General features: G+C 46.2%; 1 protein-coding gene across 1 annotated transcript; it reads right to left on the bottom strand.

Moving 5' to 3' along the window:
- Positions 1 to 1548: 1548 nt before the first annotated feature.
- Positions 1549 to 18421, bottom strand: LOC106574880 (rhodopsin kinase GRK1). Its single transcript, XM_045698410.1, has 7 exons — positions 17157 to 18421; positions 13943 to 14070; positions 13039 to 13196; positions 12797 to 12880; positions 6213 to 6337; positions 5272 to 5473; positions 1549 to 2576 (listed from the first exon to the last, which is right to left on the bottom strand). Exons 1-7 carry the CDS (start codon positions 17856 to 17858, stop codon positions 2284 to 2286), a joined length of 1692 nt encoding a protein of 563 aa, XP_045554366.1. The 5' UTR covers positions 17859 to 18421; the 3' UTR covers positions 1549 to 2283.
- Positions 18422 to 19361: the final 940 nt, after the last annotated feature.

Genomic DNA, 19361 nt, shown 5'->3' with positions numbered 1-19361 from the left:
TCCATTATAGTTCCATTATAGTTCCATTATAGTTCCATTATAGTTCCATTAGAGTTGTATTATAGTTCTATTATAGTTCCATTATAGTTCCATTATAGTTCCATTATAGTTCTATTATAGTTCCATTAGAGTTCCATTATAGTTCCATTAGAGTTGTATTATAGTTCTATTATAGTTCCATTATAGTTCTATTATAGTTCCATTATAGTTCTATTATAGTTCTATTATAGTTCCATTATAGTTCTATTATCGTTCCATTATAGTTCCATTATTGTTCTATTATAGTTCTATTATAGTTCCATTATAGTTCCATTATAGTTCCATTATAGTTCTATTATAGTTCTATTATAGTTCCATTATAGTTCCATTATAGTTCCATTATAGTTCCATTATAGTTCCATTATAGTTCTATTATAGTTCCATTATAGTTCTATTATAGTTCCATTATAGTTCCATTATAGTTCTATTATAGTTCCATTATAGTTCTATTATAGTTCCATTATTGTTCTATTATAGTTCTATTATAGTTCCATTATAGTTCCATTATAGTTCCATTATAGTTCCATTATAGTTCTATTATAGTTCTATTATAGTTCCATTATAGTTCTATTATAGTTCCATTAGAGTTCCATTATAGTTCTATTATAGTTCCATTATAGTTCCATTATAGTTCCATTATAGTTCTATTATAGTTCCATTATAGTTCCATTATAGTTCTATTATAGTTCCATTATAGTTCTATTATCGTTCCATTATAGTTCCATTATAGTTCCATTATAGTTCCATTAGAGTTGTATTATAGTTCTATTATAGTTCTATTATAGTTCCATTAGAGTTCCATTATAGTTCCATTAGAGTTCCATTATAGTTCCATTAGAGTTGTATTATAGTTCTATTATAGTTCCATTATAGTTCTATTATAGTTCCATTATAGTTCTATTATAGTTCTATTATAGTTCTATTATAGTTCCATTATAGTTCCATTATAGTTCTATTAGAGTTGTATTATAGTTCTATTATAGTTCCATTATAGTTCTATTATAGTTCCATTATAGTTCTATTATAGTTCCATTATAGTTCCATTATAGTTCTATTATAGTTCTATTATAGTTCCATTATAGTTCTATTATAGTTCTATTATAGTTCCATTATAGTTCCATTATAGTTCTATTATAGTTCCATTATAGTTCTATTATAGTTCCATTATAGTTCTATTATAGTTCCATTATAGTTCTATTATAGTTCCATTATAGTTCTATTATAGTTCCATTATAGTTCCATTATAGTTCCATTATAGTTCTATTATAGTTCCATTATAGTTCTATTATAGTTCCATTATAGTTCTATTATAGTTCCATTATAGTTCCATTATAGTTCTATTATAGTTCTATTATAGTTCCATTATAGTTCTATTATAGTTCTATTATAGTTCCATTATAGTTCCATTATAGTTCTATTATAGTTCCATTATAGTTCTATTATAGTTCCATTATAGTTCTATTATAGTTCCATTATAGTTCCATTATAGTTCCATTATAGTTCTATTATAGTTCTATTATAGTTCCATTATAGTTCCATTATAGTTCTATTATAGTTCCATTATAGTTCCATTAGAGTTCTATTATAGTTCCATTATAGTTCCATTATAGTTCCATTATAGTTCCATTATAGTTCCATTATAGTTCCATTATAGCAAATAAAATATTATAGTGACTGTATTTTGTTTTGTCAGCATAGTGGCTGGCTGTTAAAGCACTATTCTGTCTCTTTGGTGAAGTACAATAAATGGTGCATTTCACCATGTACCGTAGTAGCAAGAAAATAATGATTCTTCACTGAGAAGAAACAGGTGTAGATATCTAAAACATCTGTTAACTTGTTCATTTTGATAAACATAATAATACATAACATATAATAAACAAAATAAACATTCCATCATTTACAACCCATTCCATTAAATCCACCTGCCTCCTTCGTGACCACATCTCTGCCATTGGCCGAGACTACTTCCTCCACTCGGCCGGCCAATGATATCCTTCCTAGTCGTGATATTCATAAAGGGCGCGTTCCCATGCCCAGGCGTTGCTGATGCTTGCCAGATCTGACAACGCCTGGATCGGTATTTTACTTACAGTATCAGCTAACCACATTATATGTTATAGCAATCTGTCAGTCGATGACACAGTCAATGATGTGGCACACAACCATTGGTTGATGCATGCAACGTCTGAGCAGGGGAACGCGACCAAAGAGTTCCATGTTCCCTACCCCTTGACCTCTGATCTATGACAGGCAGCAGGTGGAGGACTTTGGGGGCTGTTCCAGGATGCTCTCCCTGCGCAGGTCGTTGGGCAGCGCCCCTCCGACGCCCCAGAGGTTCAGCTCCCCGTAGATCCCCGTCTCGATCATCTCCTCCTGCCAGGGAATGGGGATGTTTCCTGAGGCGAACTCGTCAAAGAACTCCTTGTCGGGGTCGTCCAGGGTGACTCCCTTCACTGTTGAGAAAGCTCCGACGGCGTCCAGATCCTTGGCGTAGACCGTCTTGGAGTCGGGAACAAACGGAGGCACCAGGATCCCTGTCAGAGGAACACAACACCACATCCAGACAGTAATGGAAACTAATGGGACTCATCATGGGGAACTGGCCACATGTCAGTTCTGTTGATTTCCAGTTTGAAATGAAGTTTTGCTGCTTTGTTTATTATGGGTCTGAATAAGATTTAATCAAAGGATGACAAATGTGTGTATATTGGTTAATGTGTGTATATTGGGTAATGTGTGTATATTGGGTAATGTGTGTATATTGGTAATGTGTGTATATTGGTTAATGTGTGTATATTGGTAATGTGTATATTGGGTAATGTGTGTATATTGGGTAATGTGTGTATATTGGGTAATGTGTATATATTGGGTAATGTGTGTATATTGGGTAATGTGTGTATATTGGGTAATGTGTGTATATTGGGTAATGTATATATATTGGGTAATGTGTGTATATTGGGTAATGTGTGTATATTGGGTAATGTGTATATATTGGGTAATGTGTGTATATTGGGTAATGTGTATATATTGGGTAATGTATATATATTGGGTAATGTGTGTATATTGGGTAATGTGTGTATATTGGGTAATGTGTATATATTGGGTAATGTGTGTATATTGGGTAATGTGTGTATATTGGGTAATGTGTGTATATTGGGTAATGTGTATATATTGGGTAATGTGTGTATATTGGGTAATGTGTGTATATTGGGTAATGTGTATATATTGGGTAATGTGTATATATTGGGTAATGTGTGTATATTGGGTAATGTGTGTATATTGGGTAATGTGTGTATATTGGGTAATGTGTGTATATTGGGTAATGTGTGTATATTGGGTCATGTGTATATATTGGGTAATGTGTATATATTGGGTAATGTGTGTATATTGGGTAATGTGTGTATATTGGGTAATGTGTGTATATTTGGTAATGTGTGTATATTGGGTAATGTGTGTATATTGGGTAATGTGTGTATATTGGGTAATGTGTGTATATTGGGTAATGTGTGTATATTGGGTAATGTGTGTATATTGGGTAATGTGTGTATATTGGGTAATGTGTATATATTGGGTAATGTGTGTATATTGGGTAATGTGTGTATATTGGGTAATGTGTATATATTGGGTAATGTGTGTATATTGGGTAATGTGTGTATATTGGGTAATGTGTGTATATTGGGTAATGTGTATATATTGGGTAATGTGTGTATATTGGGTAATGTGTGTATATTGGGTAATGTGTGTATATTGGGTAATGTGTGTATATTGGGTAATGTGTATATTGGGTAATGTGTGTATATATTGGGTAATGTGTATATATTGGGTAATGTGTGTATATTGGGTAATGTGTGTATATTGGGTAATGTGTATATATTGGGTAATGTGTGTATATTGGGTAATGTGTGTATATTGGGTAATGTGTATATTGGGTAATGTGTATATTGGGTAATGTGTATATTGGGTAATGTGTATATATTGGGTAATGTGTGTATATTGGGTAATGTGTGTATATTGGGTAATGTGTGTATATTGGGTAATGTGTGTATATTGGGTAATGTGTGTATATTGGGTAATGTGTGTATATTGGGTAATGTGTGTATATTGGGTAATGTGTATATTGGGTAATGTGTGTATATTGGGTAATGTGTATATATTGGGTAATGTGTGTATATTGGGTAATGTGTGTATATTGGGTAATGTGTGTATATTGGGTAATGTGTGATATTGGGTAATGTGTATATATTGGGTAATGTGTGTATATTGGGTAATGTGTGTATATTGGGTAATGTGTGTATATTGGGTAATGTGTGTATATTGGGTAATGTGTATATATTGGGTAATGTGTGTATATTGGGTAATGTGTATATATTGGGTAATGTGTGTATATTGGGTAATGTGTATATATTGGGTAATGTGTATATTGGGTAATGTGTGTATATTGGGTAATGTGTATATTGGGTAATGTGTGTATATTGGGTAATGTGTGTATATTGGGTAATGTGTATATATTGGGTAATGTGTGTATATTGGGTAATGTGTATATATTGGGTAATGTGTGTATATTGGGTAATGTGTATATATTGGGTAATGTGTGTATATTGGGTAATGTGTGTATATTGGGTAATGTGTGTATATTGGGTAATGTGTGTATATTGGGTAATGTGTGTATATTGGGTAATGTGTATATATTGGGTAATGTGTGTATATTGGGTAATGTGTATATATTGGGTAATGTGTGTATATTGGGTAATGTGTGTATATTGGGTAATGTGTGTATATTGGGTAATGTACTGGTGGCCCCTCGTCCTGACTGTCTCATCTCTTTTTGTTAATCGCATCCTTGATGATTCCACATTTCTAAAACGGCCTGTGATGATGACGACACATAAGAGCAGAAGGTGATGCAGCGGGTTCCATTCCAAATGGCACTCTATGTGCTATATAGTGCACTACTTTAGACCAGGGCCCTATATAGTGCACTACTTTAGACCAGGGCCCTATATGGTGCACTACTTTAGACCAGGGCCCTATATAGTGCACTACTTTAGACCAGGGCCCTATATGGTGCACTACTTTAGACCAGGGCCCTATATAGTGCACTACTTTAGACGAGAGCCCTATATAGTGCACTACTTTAGACCAGGGCCCTATATAGTGCACTACGTTAAATCAGGGCCAACAGATTATAGGGTGCCATTTTGGATGTAGCCCCAGTGATGCAGGCCGCACCTTCGTTCAGTTTCATCCAGTTGATTTCGCTGAAGAAGGGGTGCGCTCGGAGCTCGTCACAGGACCCGTTCTTGAAGCCCAGCCTCTGGTCCACCGTCTTGCACAGCAGCGCCTCGCAGATGGACTTGGCTTTCTCACTGAACTTCTCTGGATAGGCCACGGGGTCATTCAGAATCCGTTTCTTCACTACTTTGTTCTCCACCTGAATAGATGACAGCCCATAGAGTTGGACAGAAGGTACATCTATCCAACGCTCTATGTACCTCTTTGTGCCCTCTAACTAACTCTATGTGTTAGCCCTAGGTTAGGTTACACCTGACCAGCCCCACCCAGTACATTATTCATTAGCGTTACCTCTGTCAAGCCTCTATGTGCGTCACAAATGGCACCATTTTCCCTGTTTAGTGCACTACTGTTGACCAGGGACCATAGGGCTCTGGTTTAAAGTAGTGCACTCCATATGGAATAGGGGGCCATTTGGAACGGAGGTAGACAAAAGTGAGCTGTGACTGAAGAAAGCAAGAGAAATAGAAGGAGAGTGACAGAGACAGAGAAGGAGAGAGGGACAGAGAAGGGGAGAGAGAGAGAGAGAGAGAGAGAGAGAGAGACAGAAGGAGAGAGAATGTACAGTAGAAAGAGGATAGTACAGAATAGAGAGAGAGTGAGAGAGAGAGAGAGAGAGAGAGAGGGACAGAAGGAGAGAGAATGTACAGTAGAAAGAGGATAGTACAGAATAGAGAGAGAGTGAGAGAGAGAGAGAGAGCAGAAGGAGAGAGAATGTACAGTAGAAAGAGGATAGTACAGAATAGAGAGAGAGTGAGAGAGAGAGAGAGTGAGAGAGAGAGAGAGAGAGAGAGAGAGAGAGAGAATAAGAAGGAGAAGGGAAGGAGAAGAGGACAGGAGGGAGAAGAAGAAATGGAAGAGAGGAAGGTAGAGGTCACCTTCTCTCCTCGGGTTCTGAAAGGTCCCTTGGCAGCGATGAACTCATACAGCGTGACCCCAAGGGTAAAGTAGTCCACTGACCAGTCATACTCCTCCCCTTTCAGCAGCTCTGGGGCCATGAACCCTGACGGGAAGAGGTCAAAGGGCACAGTAGTGTCCTCTGTCTGCATCTCAAATGGCACCCTATACCCCATATACAGTCATCTACTATTGACCCCCACTTTATGCTACAGGCCAGGGAAGTAAGGACCGGTGAGATAGAGAGGGGAGGGGACAGGTAGGGACAGGTGTCTAGAGAAGGGAGGGGACAGGTAAGTGCAGGTGTAATAGAGAGGGGACAGGTAAAGATAGGTGAGATAGAGAGGGGAGGGGACAGGTAAAGATAGGTGGGATAGAGAGGGGAGGGGACAGGTAAGTGCAGGTGTAATAGAGAGGGGACAGGTAAAGATAGGTGGGATAGAGAGGGGAGGGGACAGGTAAGTGCAGGTGTAATAGAGAGGGGACAGGTAAAGATAGGTGGGATAGAGAGGGAGGGGACAGGTAAGTGCAGGTGGGATAGAGAGGGGACAGGTAAAGATAGGTGGGATAGAGAGGGGAGGGGACAGGTAAGTGCAGGTGTAATAGAGAGGGGACAGGTAAGGACAGGTGTCTAGAGAAGGGAGGGGACATGTAAGTGCAGGTGTAATAGAGAGGGGACAGGTAAAGATAGGTGGGATAGAGAGGGGAGGGGACAGGTAAGGACAGGTGTAATAGAGAGGGGACAGGTAAAGATAGGTGGGATAGAGAGGGAGGGGACAGGTAAGGACAGGTGTAATAGAGAGGGGACAGGTAAAGATAGGTGGGATAGAGAGGGAGGGGACAGGTAAGGACAGGTGTCTAGAGAGGGGAGGGGACAGGTAAGTGCAGGTGTAATAGAGAGGGGACAGGTAAAGATAGGTGGGATAGAGAGGGGAGGGGACAGGTAAGTGCAGGTGGACTAGAGAGGGAGGGGACAGGTAAGTGCAGGTGGACTAGAGAGGGGAGGGGACAGGTAAGTGCAGGTGGACTAGAGAGGGAGGGGACAGGTAAGGACAGGTGTCTAGAGAAGGGAGGGGACATGTAAGTGCAGGTGTAATAGAGAGGGGAGGGGACAGGTAAAGATAGGTGGGATAGAGAGGTGAGGGGACAGGTAAGGACAGGTGTAATAGAGAGGGGACAGGTAAAGATAGGTGGGATAGAGAGGGGAGGGGACAGGTAAAGATAGGTGGACTAGAGAGGGGAGGGGACAGGTAAGTGCAGGTGTAATAGAGAGGGGACAGGTAAAGATAGGTGGGATAGAGAGGGAGGGGACAGGTAAAGATAGGTGGTAGAGAGGGAGGGGACAGGTAAGTGCAGGTGTAATAGAGAGGGGACAGGTAAAGATAGGTGGTAGAGAGAGGGGACAGGTAAGTGCAGGTGTAATAGAGAGGGGACAGGTAAAGATAGGTGGGATAGAGAGGTGAGGGGACAGGTAAGTGCAGGTGGACTAGAAAGGGGAGGGGACAGGTAAGTGCAGGTGGACTAGAGAGGGGAGGGGACAGGTAAGTGCAGGTGGACTAGAGAGGGGAGGGGACAGGTAAGGACAGGTGTAATAGAGAGGGGACAGGTAAAGATAGGTGGGATAGAGAGGGAGGGGACAGGTAAAGATAGGTGGGATAGAGAGGGGAGGGGACAGGTAAGTGCAGGTGTAATAGAGAGGGGACAGGTAAAGATAGGTGGGATAGAGAGGGAGGGGACAGGTAAGGACAGGTGTCTAGAGAGGGGAGGGGACAGGTAAGTGCAGGTGTAATAGAGAGGGGACAGGTAAAGATAGGTGGGATAGAGAGGGGAGGGGACAGGTAAGTGCAGGTGGACTAGAGAGGGGAGGGGACAGGTAAGTGCAGGTGGACTAGAGAGGGGAGGGGACAGGTAAGTGCAGGTGGACTAGAGAGGGGAGGGGACAGGTAAGGACAGGTGTCTAGAGAAGGGAGGGGACATGTAAGTGCAGGTGTAATAGAGAGGGGAGGGGACAGGTAAAGATAGGTGGGATAGAGAGGAGGGGACAGGTAAAGATAGGTGGGATAGAGAGGGGAGGGGACAGGTAAGTGCAGGTGTAATAGAGAGGGGACAGGTAAAGATAGGTGGGATAGAGAGGGAGGGGACAGGTAAGTGCAGGTGTAATAGAGAGGGGACAGGTAAAGATAGGTGGGATAGAGAGGGAGGGGACAGGTAAAGATAGGTGGGATAGAGAGGGGAGGGGACAGGTAAAGATAGGTGAGATAGAGAGGTGAGGGGACAGGTAAGGACAGGTGTAATAGAGAGGGGACAGGTAAAGATAGGTGGGATAGAGAGGGGAGGGGACAGGTAAAGATAGGTGGACTAGAGAGGGGAGGGGACAGGTAAGTGCAGGTGTAATAGAGAGGGGACAGGTAAAGATAGGTGGGATAGAGAGGGGAGGGGACAGGTAAAGATAGGTGGGATAGAGAGGGGAGGGGACAGGTAAGTGCAGGTGTAATAGAGAGGGGACAGGTAAAGATAGGTGGGATAGAGAGGGAGGGGACAGGTAAGTGCAGGTGTAATAGAGAGGGGACAGGTAAAGATAGGTGGGATAGAGAGGTGAGGGGACAGGTAAGTGCAGGTGGACTAGAGAGGGGAGGGGACAGGTAACTCCAGGTGGACTAGAGAGGGGAGGGGACAGGTAAGGACAGGTGCAATAGAGAGGGGACAGGTAAAGATAGGTGGGATAGAGAGGGAGGGGACAGGTAAAGATAGGTGGGATAGAGAGGGGAGGGGACAGGTAAGTGCAGGTGGACTAGAGAGGGGAGGGGACAGGTAAGTGCAGGTGGACTAGAGAGGGGAGGGGACAGGTAAGTGCAGGTGGACTAGAGAGGGGAGGGGACAGGTAAGTGCAGGTGGACTAGAGAGGGGAGGGGACAGGTAAGTGCAGGTGGACTAGAGAGGGGAGGGGACAGGTAAGTGCAGGTGGACTAGAGAGGGGAGGGGACAGGTAAGTGCAGGTGGACTAGAGAGGGGACAGGTAAAGATAGGTGGGATAGAGAGGAGGGGACAGGTAAATGCAGGTGGGATAGAGAGGGGAGGGGACAGGTAAGTGCAGGTGGACTAGAGAGGGGAGGGGACAGGTAAGGACAGGTGTCTAGAGAAGGGAGGGGACATGTAAGTGCAGGTGTAATAGAGAGGGGACAGGTAAAGATAGGTGGGATAGAGAGGGGAGGGGACAGGTAAGTGCAGGTGTAATAGAGAGGGGACAGGTAAAGATAGGTGGGATAGAGAGGGGAGGGGACAGGTAAGTGCAGGTGTAATAGAGAGGGGACAGGTAAAGATAGGTGGGATAGAGAGGGGAGAGGACAGGTAAGTGCAGGTGTAATAGAGAGGGGACAGGTAAAGATAGGTGGGATAGAGAGGGAGGGGACAGGTAAGTGCAGGTGGACTAGAGAGGGGAGGGGACAGGTAAAGATAGGTGAGATAGAGAGGGGAGGGGACAGGTAAGTGCAGGTGGACTAGAGAGGGAGGGGACAGGTAAGTGCAGGTGTAATAGAGAGGGGACAGGTAAAGATAGGTGGGATAGAGAGGGGAGGGGACAGGTAAGTGCAGGTGTAATAGAGAGGGGACAGGTAAAGATAGGTGGGATAGAGAGGGGAGGGGACAGGTAAGTGCAGGTGGGATAGAGAGGGGACAGGTAAAGATAGGTGGGATAGAGAGGGGAGGGGACAGGTAAGTGCAGGTGTAATAGAGAGGGGACAGGTAAGGACAGGTGTCTAGAGAAGGGAGGGGACATGTAAGGACAGGAGTGAGAGAGAGGGGAGGGGACAGGTAAGGACAGGTGAACTAGAGAGGGGAGGGGACAGGTAAGTACAGGTGGACTAGAGAGGGAGGGGACAGGTAAGGACAGGTGTCTAGAGAAGGGAGGGGACATGTAAGTGCAGGTGTAATAGAGAGGGGAGGGGACAGGTAAAGATAGGTGGGATAGAGAGGGGAGGGGACAGGTAAAGATAGGTGGGATAGAGAGGGGAGGGGACAGGTAAGTGCAGGTGTAATAGAGAGGGGACAGGTAAAGATAGGTGGGATAGAGAGGGAGGGGACAGGTAAGTGCAGGTGTAATAGAGAGGGGACAGGTAAAGATAGGTGGGATAGAGAGGGAGGGGACAGGTAAAGATAGGTGGGATAGAGAGGGGAGGGGACAGGTAAAGATAGGTGGGATAGAGAGGTGAGGGGACAGGTAAGGACAGGTGTAATAGAGAGGGGACAGGTAAAGATAGGTGGGATAGAGAGGGGAGGGGACAGGTAAAGATAGGTGGACTAGAGAGGGGAGGGGACAGGTAAGTGCAGGTGTAATAGAGAGGGGACAGGTAAAGATAGGTGGGATAGAGAGGGAGGGGACAGGTAAAGATAGGTGGGATAGAGAGGGGAGGGGACAGGTAAGTGCAGGTGTAATAGAGAGGGGACAGGTAAAGATAGGTGGGATAGAGAGGGGAGGGGACAGGTAAGTGCAGGTGTAATAGAGAGGGGACAGGTAAAGATAGGTGGGATAGAGAGGTGAGGGGACAGGTAAGTGCAGGTGGACTAGAGAGGGGAGGGGACAGGTAAGTGCAGGTGGACTAGAGAGGGGAGGGGACAGGTAAGGACAGGTGAAATAGAGAGGGGACAGGTAAAGATAGGTGGGATAGAGAGGGAGGGGACAGGTAAAGATAGGTGGGATAGAGAGGGAGGGGACAGGTAAGTGCAGGTGGACTAGAGAGGGGAGGGGACAGGTAAGTGCAGGTGGACTAGAGAGGGGAGGGGACAGGTAAGTGCAGGTGGACTAGAGAGGGGAGGGGACAGGTAAGTGCAGGTGGACTAGAGAGGGGAGGGGACAGGTAAGTGCAGGTGGACTAGAGAGGGGAGGGGACAGGTAAGTGCAGGTGGACTAGAGAGGGGAGGGGACAGGTAAGTGCAGGTGGACTAGAGAGGGGACAGGTAAAGATAGGTGGGATAGAGAGGGAGGGGACAGGTAAATGCAGGTGGGATAGAGAGGGGAGGGGACAGGTAAGTGCAGGTGGACTAGAGAGGGGAGGGGACAGGTAAGGACAGGTGTCTAGAGAAGGGAGGGGACATGTAAGTGCAGGTGTAATAGAGAGGGGACAGGTAAAGATAGGTGGGATAGAGAGGGGAGGGGACAGGTAAGTGCAGGTGTAATAGAGAGGGGACAGGTAAAGATAGGTGGGATAGAGAGGGGAGGGGACAGGTAAGTGCAGGTGTAATAGAGAGGGGACAGGTAAAGATAGGTGGGATAGAGAGGGGAGAGGACAGGTAAGTGCAGGTGGACTAGAGAGGGGACAGGTAAAGATAGGTGGGATAGAGAGGGAGGGGACAGGTAAATGCAGGTGGACTAGAGAGGGGAGGGGACAGGTAAAGATAGGTGAGATAGAGAGGGGAGGGGACAGGTAAGTGCAGGTGGACTAGAGAGGGGAGGGGACAGGTAAGTGCAGGTGTAATAGAGAGGGGACAGGTAAAGATAGGTGGGATAGAGAGGGGAGGGGACAGGTAAGTGCAGGTGTAATAGAGAGGGGACAGGTAAAGATAGGTGGGATAGAGAGGGGAGGGGACAGGTAAGTGCAGGTGGGATAGAGAGGGGACAGGTAAAGATAGGTGGGATAGAGAGGGGAGGGGACAGGTAAGTGCAGGTGTAATAGAGAGGGGACAGGTAAGGACAGGTGTCTAGAGAAGGGAGGGGACATGTAAGGACAGGAGTGAGAGAGAGGGGAGGGGACAGGTAAGGACAGGTGAACTAGAGAGGGGAGGGGACAGGTAAGTACAGGTGGACTAGAGAGGGAGGGGACAGGTAAGGACAGGTGGCTCGAGAGGGGAGGGGACAGGTAGGGACAGGAGTGAGAGAGAGGGGAGGGGACAGGTACAGTAAGTGGTTACAGCAGTGTGTCCGGTCAGGGACAGTACAGTGAGGGACACTACAGTGAGTTGTCAGGGACATTACAGTGAGTTGTCAGGGACAGTACAGTGAGTTGTCAGGGACATTACAGTGAGTTGTCAGGGACAGTACAGTGAGGGACAGTACAGTGAGTTGTCAGGGACAGTACAGTGAGTTGTCAGGGACATTACAGTGAGTTGTCAGGGACAGTACAGTGAGGGACAGTACAGTGAGTTGTCAGGGACACTACAGTGAGTTGTCAGGGACATTACAGTGAGTTGTCAGGGACAGTACAGTGAGGGACACTACAGTGAGTTGTCAGGGACACTACAGTGAGTTGTCAGGGACAGTACAGTGAGTTGTCAGGGACAGTACAGTGAGGGACACTACAGTGAGTTGTCAGGGACAGTACAGTGAGTTGTCAGGGACACTACAGTGAGTTGTCAGGGACAGTACAGTGAGGGACACTACAGTGAGTTGTCAGGGACACTACAGTGAGTTGTCAGGGACAGTACAGTGAGTTGTCAGGGACAGTACAGTGAGGGACAGTACAGTGAGTTGTCAGGGACACTACAGTGAGTTGTCAGGGACACTACAGTGAGTTGTCAGGGACACTACAGTGAGTTGTACTGTACAGGTGAGTTAAGGGAAGTGGTAGTGTACCTGGAGTCCCAGCGTAGCCTTTGATATTGGTCTGGTTGTCCTCCAGCTCCACAGCCAGACCAAGGTCAGAGATACGCACGTTACCTGAGACAGAGAGCAAACATCAAGACCACAATGTCAAACACACCTCCAACAAACGTCAGAGATATTGTTAGCAGCCCAGAGTACGTCAGTGTCGACCCATGTCCTGTGTAAAGTGTGTGTGTGTGTGTGTGTGTGTGTGTGTGTGTGTGTGTGTGTACCTTCATTATCCAACAACACATTCTCAGGTTTGAGGTCTCTGTAGATGATTCTCTTCTGGTGGAGGTGCTCCATACCCTGTATGATCTGAGCTGTGTAGAAACAGGCCCTCTGCTCATCAAACCCTGGGTTGTTCTCATCCACATTGTAGATATGATACCTGACCGTAGATTAGATTAGATTGATGTTTACAAGAGGACATTCTTACCTCAGATCACGCATGACATACACAAACCACATAGAAACACAACAGGAAACACAGCAGGAAATAAACAACTGTAGATAGTCAGACATAAATAGAACCCTCCCTCCCCACACCCACCCAATAGGAGCAAGCTATCTTACCTCAGGTCTCCTCGCTCCCCACACCCACCCAATAGGAGCAAGCTATCTTACCTCAGGTCTCCTCCCTCCCCACACCCACCCAATAGGAGCAAGCTATCTTACCTCAGGTCTCCTCCCTCCCCACACCCACCCAATAGGAGCAAGCTATCTTACCTCAGGTCTCCTCCCTCCCCACACCCACCCAATAGGAGCAAGCTATCTTACCTCAGGTCTCCTCCCTCCCCACACCCACCCAATAGGAGCAAGCTATCTTACCTCAGGTCTCCTCCCTCCCCACACCCAACCAATAGGAGCAAGCTATCTTACCTCAGGTCTCCTCGCTCCCCACACCCACCCAATAGGAGCAAGCTATCTTACCTCAGGTCTCCTCCCTCCCCACACCCACCCAATAGGAGCAAGCTATTTTACCTCGGGTCTCCTCCCTCCTCACACCCACCCAATAGGAGCAAGCTATCTTACCTCAGGTCTCCTCCTTCCCCACACCCACCCAATAGGAGCAAGCTATCTTACCTCAGGTCTCCTCCCTCCCCACACCCACCCAATAGGAGCAAGCTATTTTACCTCAAGTCTCCTCCATTCATGATGGTCATGACCAGACAGAGCTCAGTCTTGGTCTGGAAGGCGTAGGCCAGCGACACGATGAACCTGCTGTGGACACGTGCCAGAATTCTCTTCTCCACCATCGCCCCCTAGTGGACCGGAGGGGAAAGGCACCCTATTCCTTATATAGTGCACTACATTTGACCAGGGCTCATAGGGCTCATAGGGCTCTGGTCAAATGTATTGCACTATATAGGGAATAGGGTGCCATTATATAGGGAATAGGGTTCCATTATATAGGGAATAGGGTGCCATTATATAGGGAATAGGGTTCCATTATATAGGGAATAGGGTTCCATTATATAGGGAATAGGGTTCCATTATATAGGGAATAGGGTTCCATTATATAGGGAATAGGGTGCCATTATATAGGGAATAGGGTTCCATTATATAGGGAATAGGGTTCCATTATATAGGGAATAGGGTTCCATTATATAGGGAATAGGGTGCCATTATATAGGGAATAGGGTTCCATTATATAGGGAATAGAGTTCCATTATATAGGGAATAGGGTTCCATTATATAGGGAATAGGTGCCATTATATAGGGAATAGGGTTCCATTATATAGGGAATAGGGTTCCATTATATAGGAATAGGTGCCATTATATAGGAATAGGGTTCCATTATATAGGGAATAGGGTGCCATTATATAGGGAATAGGGTGCCATTATATAGGGAATAGGGTTCCATTATATAGGGAATAGGGTGCCATTATATAGGGAATAGGGTTCCATTATATAGGGAATAGGGTTCCATTATATAGGGAATAGGGTGCCATTATATAGGGAATAGGGTGCCATTTGGGCCAAAGCCTGTGTCTAAGGGCAGCACAGGACAGGCTGCAAGGTCCATCAGTTCATTCACATTACACAAGACAACCACATACTTATACATAAGCATGTGTGATAACACGCACATACACACACGCCCAATACCCGTAGCAGGGAGGGATCTGCTCCATTTAGAAACATGGCAGAGTTGGCACGTCCTGAGTAAGGAGCTCAATAATCATTGTAATGCTGCAGGTAGGGGCTTATCACTGATTATATCATAGAAGACAGACACTCTGCACAGCTCCTCTGGTTCCTGCAGGTAGGGGCTTATTACTGATTATATCATGGAAGACAGACACTCTGCACAGCTCCTCTGGTTCCTGCATTGGCACTTCACTGAGCGATTAATGTCACTTCATATCCACGAGTGATTTGACAGTCCAAAGTCAGTCCAGAGTCCACACAGCGTATTTCCCTGGTAGACATCAGTGTGTAAACCAGTTGCCACTGTGGCCTAGAGGAATAGCTGGACCCCTGGGGTATTTGAATGAAATAACACTTGTATTTCATGTCATCTCTAATCATTGCCACTGCCCTGCCCAATATATCTCAATGTCCCCTGTTCATTCAGTTCCACTCCAGACAGACCCTTACCCCTCACTGCTCAGAACGACTACAGTCCAACACTTACATTCATCTTACTGGAGACTACTGCACTATACTACACACACACACACACACACACACACACACACACACACACACACACACACACACACACACACACACACACACACACACACACACACACACACACACCACTGCCCAGACCACTCCTCTGTCGAGTCTATTTGTGGCATAGAACAAATCTACAGGGATGATCCTACATGGCACCCTATTCCCTATGAAGGGCCCTACTTTTCACCTTGGCCCATAGGGATTTACATGGGAGTGGGGTGCTATTTGTGATGCAACCTCAGAGGAAGACATTTGGAAGGTGTGTTGTTGGGTAATAGTCCTGAATGAGGTTCTTATGTAGTGTGAAATCCCTGTGATAATCTGAAGAGCTGTGACATACTGCTGAAGGTCAAGGCTGAGGGATATGTACTCTCCTGTGTGTGTGTGTGTGTGTGTGTGTGTGTCTCTCCTATGTACTAACACCTGTGTGTGTGTGTATGCTCTCCTATGTACTAAGACCTGTGTGTGTGTGTGCTCTCCTATGTACTAACACCTGTGTGTGTGTGTGTGCTCTCCTATGTACTAAGACCTGTGTGTGTGTGTGCGCTCTCCTATGTACTAACACCTGTGTGTGTGTGTGTGTGTGTGTGTGCTCTCCTATGTACTAAGACATGTGTGTGTGTGTGCTCTCCTATGTACTAACACCTGTGTGTGTGTGTGTGTGTGTGCTCTCCTATGTACTAAGACGTGTGTGTGTGTGCTCTCCTATGTACTAACACCTGTGTGTGTGTGCTCTCCTATGTACTAACGCCTGTGTGTGTGCTCTCCTATGTACTAACACCTGTGTGTGTGTGTGTGTGTGCTCTCCTATGTACTAACACCTGTGTGTGTGTGTGTGTGCTCTCCTATGTACTAACACCTGTGTGTGTGTGTGTGCTCTCCTATGTTCTAACACCTGTGTGTGTGTGTGTGTGTGTGTGCTCTCCTATGTACTAACACCTGTGTGTGTGTGTGTGCTCTCATATGTACTAACACCTGTGTGTGTGTGTGTGCTCTCCTATGTACTAACGCCTGTGTGTGTGCTCTCCTATGTACTAACACCTGTGTGTGTGTGTGCTCTCCTATGTACTAACACCTGTGTGTGTGTGCTCTCCTATATACTAACACCTGTGTGTGTGTGCTCTCCTATGTACTAACACCTGTGTGTGTGTGCTCTCCTATGTACTAACACCTGTGTGTGTGTGCTCTCCTATGTACTAACACCTGTGTGTGTGTGCTCTCCTATGTACTAACGTAAGTCTGTTCCGTAATCAGTCCTCCTCCACTAAGCATCGCTTATCCTGGACAGATGCTTTGGATAAGTTGTGTTACGAGTGGTATTCATCGTACCCAAAACACAAACTTTATTAATTAAACTGTGAACTCTCTTTTGTCCGTTACACGCTTCTCTCTCTCTCTTTATCTCTTACCTCTTTAAAGTGACTTCCTCAGAGCTCTCACACGAAACTCACATGTACTGAAACCAACACCTAACCCTAATGTCTTACAACACACGTCTCGTATCAACCCATCCACTGACACATAGCCATTTCCCTCCATGAACTACACTACCCATCAGGCACTCCTTCCTCTATTCCAATGGCATCCAATTTTGCCCTCCATTTTAGAAGTGAACTACAAAGTCCACTATATATAGTAGTAATACAGGTCTTCTGTCTCTCACCTCATATCCTTTCCTCTTCTTCAGCCTCTTCTTGTTGAGCTTCTTGCAGGCGTACAGTTTCCCCGTGGCCTTCATCGAGGTGGCGTGTACCTCCCCGAAGCCCCCCTTCCCAAGGACACGGAAGTCCATGAACCAGTCCTCTCCCGTGGGCTGCATCTCCAGCCACTTCCACTGGAGGAACCTCTTCAGGTGCATGCTGTCCAGGTAGAAGGTGTAAGGGACCTCCTTGAGGAAGTCCAGTACGCTGGTCAGAGTCTCGATGAACAGATCGTCTCCGGCCTCCGTGTACTTCTCCTTCACCTTGGTGATGTCGTTCTCCGGCAGGAAGGGGCAGAAGTGTTTGGCGCTTGGCTCCATGTAGCGAGAGAGCATCTTAGAGGCCTTCTTAATGCGGTCCTGGTCCTCGGCCTGGTTGTACTCCTCCACGTCCTTCCACAGGCGGCAGGGGCCTTTGTATTCGTTGTTGGCCTCCAGGAACTCCTGGAACAGACGCTTGCCGATGGGCTGCTCCACGCAGGCGGTCTGGAAGCCCAGGTCCAGTGTCTCCCTGAGGCCCTCGCACACCGTGATGTGAGGCAGCTTCAGGCGGGCGTGGTACTTCTTGTCCCGGTTGGCGGACGGGTTGGCCGTGCCGTCGAAACTCCCGCGCGCCGAGATGTAGGCCGAGTTGGCCACCACCGTTGTCAGGCTGCCCATATCCATGGCGATGAAGGATGGAGGCAGAAACAAAGAGAGAGAAATAAAGAGAGAGAGAAACAGAAGAGAAGCGCCGAGCTCCACTGGGAAACAGATCAGGAGAGGGAGTGAGAAAAGCCCCTGACAACTCCTCTCGTCATGGACACGGAGAGAAGAAGAGGGGGAGAGGAAAGGAGGAGGAGAAGAGAAGGACAGGCCGGATGACCAAAATGTTCACGGGAAATGAAAGGATTAGAGTTTCCCCCAGACTGTAGTGATTCAGTAGAGAGCAGAGGGGTGATCTGTCTGTCTGTCTGTACCCCTGGAGCGCAGGATTCAGAGAGAGAGAGAGAGAGAGAAAGAGACACACAGGGAGCACTGATTCCCCTTACTGGGACCGGAGCAAACCTGAGACTGAGAGGTTAAGCCCCTGCCACGCACACACGCACACACATTCTCACATAACAGAGATCTGTCTGACTCAACACCTTTGTGTTCAGAGTTTATCCACTAACTCTATAATACCTTCCTTCCACTGCTACTGTGTTAAACCATGAGGAGGACAATAGGATGGAGAGGGAGAGAGAGAGAGAGAGGGAGAGAGAGAGAGAGAGAGAGAGAGAGAGAGAGAGGGAGAGGGAGAGGGAGAGGGAGAGAGAGAGAGAGAGAGAGAGAGAGAGAGAGAGAGAGAGAGAGATGGAGAAGGAGAGAGAGAGGGAGAGAAAGAGAAAGCGAGAGAAAGAGAGAGGGAGAGTGAGAGAAAGAGAGAGAGATAAGAAAAGAGTCAGAGTGGTAGCATTCATAAAAATGGTAGGTGATCCATGTCTATGGAATGGTAGGTGATCCAGGTCTGTGGAATGGTAGGTGGTCCAGGTCTATGGAATGGTAGGTGATCCAGGTCTATGGAATGGTAGGTGATCCATGTCTATGGAATGGTAGGTGATCCATGTCTATGGAATGGTAGGTGATCCATGTCTATGGAATGGTAGGTGATCCAGGTCTATGGAATGGTAGGTGATCCATGTCTATGGAATGGTAGGTGATCCAGGTCTATGGAATGGTAGGTGATCCATGTCTATGGAATGGTAGGTGATCCAGGTCTATGGAATGGTAGGTGATCCAGGTCTATGGAATGGTAGGTGATCCATGTCTATGGAATGGTAGGTGATCCAGGTCTATGGAATGGTAGGTGATCCAGGTCTATGGAGGGGTAGGTGATCCATGTCTATGGAATGGTAGGTGATCCAGGTCTGTGGAATGGTAGGTGATCCAGGTCTAGGGAATGGTAGGTGATCCAGGTCTATGGAATGGTAGGTGATCCAGGTCTATGGAATGGTAGGTGATCCAGGTCTATGGAATGGTAGGTGATCCATGTCTATGGAATGGTAGGTGATCCATGTCTATGGAATGGTAGGTGATCCATGTCTATGGAATGGTAGGTGATCCAGGTCTATGGAATGGTAGGTGATCCAGGTCTATGGAGGGGTAGGTGATCCATGTCTATGGATTGGTAGGTGATCCATGTCTATG

This window comes from Salmo salar, chromosome ssa16, assembly GCF_905237065.1.
Source record: "Salmo salar chromosome ssa16, Ssal_v3.1, whole genome shotgun sequence".
Lineage (NCBI taxonomy): Eukaryota > Metazoa > Chordata > Actinopteri > Salmoniformes > Salmonidae > Salmo > Salmo salar.
This window is presented reverse-complemented; position numbering and strand designations above follow the sequence as displayed.

Bases quoted from the DNA above. Each gene is read 5' to 3' on its own strand.
- LOC106574880 (XM_045698410.1), bottom strand. From the start codon at position 17,858: ATGGATATGGGCAGCCTGACAACGGTGGTGGCCAACTCGGCCTACATC. The intron at 12,881-13,038 runs GTACACACACAC...TCTCTGTCTCAG, and splicing joins TGTGTTGTTGGATAATGAAG to GTAACGTGCGTATCTCTGAC. The intron at 2,577-5,271 runs GTGCGGCCTGCA...TTCCTCTGACAG, and splicing joins CTGGATGAAACTGAACGAAG to GGATCCTGGTGCCTCCGTTT.